At 52.4% G+C, this 2,500-nt stretch overlaps 1 protein-coding gene across 1 annotated transcript in view; it reads right to left on the bottom strand.

Moving 5' to 3' along the window:
* Nucleotides 1-1,224: 1,224 nt before the first annotated feature.
* LOC148922502 (uncharacterized) overlaps nt 1,225-2,500 on the bottom strand; it is a 2,392-nt gene continuing 1,116 nt past the window's right edge. The window contains exon 1 of the mRNA XM_089062123.1: nt 1,225-2,500. This exon is cut by the window's right edge and continues 1,116 nt beyond it. Coding sequence (XP_088918249.1) covers nt 1,225-2,500 — 1,276 coding nt within the window.

Here is a 2,500-nt window from a genome sequence, read left to right as displayed (position 1 = left end):
TCTTATAGAAGTCCACAAAGCTCTCAATGATTTCATCTTGGTCATCCATGATAGAGCCATCACTCCTACATAAAAAGGAGATAGAATTGCGTGAGTTATTAGATTTGACCATAGAATGAAAGAAAGAGGTGTTTCGGTCGCTGAGAAGGAGGTGCTTGTTTCTAGCTTTTTGGCTATAGAATTTCATCTCAGCGGTGCCGAGTTGCTCGGCTTTGAGCTTAAGTTGCTTGACTTGTGCCCGGAGATTAAGATTAGCGGTATCAAGGTCGAGAGCAACTTGGGCCGCCTCCAAGTCGGTGGCCGCTTGTTTAGCTTTCTCCGAGATGTTGCTAAACTCTTTGAAGTTGAAGTCCTTAAGCACGAGCTTGAACGCCTTAATTCTTTGAGCCAGGATGAATTGCTTGGTTCCGATCACCCTCTTGCGCCAATGCTCTCTAAGAAGGGGCTCAAAACCTGCGTGATTCATCCAAAAGTTAAAGAATTTGAAAGGCTTAGGGTAGGATTTAACATCACCAAAGATTTTGGTCTTGGCCGGGGAATGGTCAGTCTGGAATCCCGGTGGCATGAACGTCGTGTTGACGATGAAACCCTTGTCTTGCCATTCCTGATTGACCATAGCACGGTCAATTTTGCTGAAAACCGAACCATTCGACCAAGTGAACATGAACCCCGTGCTTGGGGTATCCTGGATGCCAAGTCGCGCGCAGGCACGGATTGGGCCATCCATCTCTCGATTTTCGGGTTTCTTACTTCCACGTCTTTCATCGACGTGCATAACAGCGTTGAAGTCTCCACTAACAAGGTACGGCTCACCCTGCATGCCAAAATTAACCAACGAGTCCCAGAGATGGACCCTAATTTCAGGGGAGTGTAAGCCATAGACAAGAGAAAAGTAAAACTCATTTCTAGAACGTGTGCACCTGATTTTCGTGTGGATCACTTGATCTTCAATGCTGACCACGTCTAGATTAACCATGCTAGGGTTCCACAGAAGGAGCATACGGCAAGTGATGAGTTTATTGGGCCGACGGGGGTCCGGACTCGCAAGCACAAAGACATACTTCCAAGCTGGGAAGTACCTAGACATGAACCATTCGATATTCTTTTCAAGCATCTTGGTCTCGATCAGACCCATGACATCGACTCTGTTCGACTTAATGAAATCCACCACAGCAGGTTGACGGCAGGGCTGCTGCATGCCCCGAACGTTCCAAGTTGTGATGATCATCGGGACAGGGTGGATGTGTGTGTGGACTCATCCAATGGACGGTTGGGAGGGACAAAGGCTTTAGACTTAGGGCCGCGGGACCTGTTCCTGACGGTCGGCCCCACTTGTGTTGGTGGGTTCATGTCTCCCGGACGACCCCGGCTCTTGGAGCGCTCCCGGGTGCACACGCCAGCGTCACGAGGGGGTGCATCGGAGCTTCTGCCAGATCCAGCCCGCCTACCTCTTCTCCCGGCCCCATGTGCAACAGCCGCACCGAGGGGCGGAAACGGGTCGGCATCCCCATCTTCCGCATCCACATCGGGGTCACGGAGGGGCGGTCGGATGGGCTGCTTGGTTGGGGGCGCCATTCCAGCGTCCACGCCCTCATCCTCCGAGTCATCAGCTTGATCCTCTTTGGCCTGCCCCACAACGATCTCGAAGGAATCATTAGGGACATTAGTGTAACCCGCCATCATAAGTTCGTGCGCAGGGTCAACATAGCCAGCGTCCACCAAGTCCGCCTTAGCCAACTCGTATCCGGACTTCTCGACCGGTGTCTGGACGTTCTTTCCTTTCAAAGACTTAGCCGCACCGCCCTCAGCCGCCGAAACCGTGTTGACTGTTTCAGCGGCCTCCACACCCTCTGAAAGAGCCGCGTCGGGGTTTTCATCGGCCAAGGCAGAGAATTGGTTTGAAGTGGCGAGTGGCATAACCGTTTTCCCCGACCCGCTGGGATCGCCCACAAGTCTCCCGGAAGGTTGCCAGACCTTCGGATCCACCTTGCCAGCTCTAGGGTCAGCCTTTTTCGGTCTAGACGGGTCACGGACATTCTGGGATCTTTTGGGGTTCGCAGTCCCCACCGACATGTCACGGCCCCCGGGGCCATTGCGACCACGCGAGGCATCTCTGGCTCGGGGCGCTTCCTTTCCCACGGACTTAGTTCTCGCATAGTTTGCCCGTCTAATTTTTTCTCTTTCCTCGGGACCTGGGCAACCCGCCCCATAATGGCCAAATTCTTGGCATATCCGACAGTATTTGGGCAAGGCTTCGTACACAATTTCTTGTGTAATTTTTCCCCCACCCGGCAAGATAATCTCAATATTCTTTCGGGGCTCATCCAACACATTAATAACAACTTGCACTCGAGCACCATCAAGCGTATCACGCAAGATAGTGCATTCATCCACCATCACCGGGGTACCCACCGACGAGGCAATCTTGCCAATAGCCGAATTATTCCAAAGGGACAGCGGTAGGTCCGGTAAACGGATCCAAATAGGGACATTGACTTTC

This window comes from Salvia hispanica, unplaced genomic scaffold, assembly GCF_029641045.1.
Source record: "Salvia hispanica isolate PSC_SH4W2 unplaced genomic scaffold, Shi_PSC_v1 Unplaced_Contig_0028, whole genome shotgun sequence".
NCBI lineage: Eukaryota > Viridiplantae > Streptophyta > Magnoliopsida > Lamiales > Lamiaceae > Salvia > Salvia hispanica.
The sequence above is the reverse complement of the archived record's forward strand: the minus strand, read 5'-3'. Positions and strand labels throughout refer to the sequence as shown.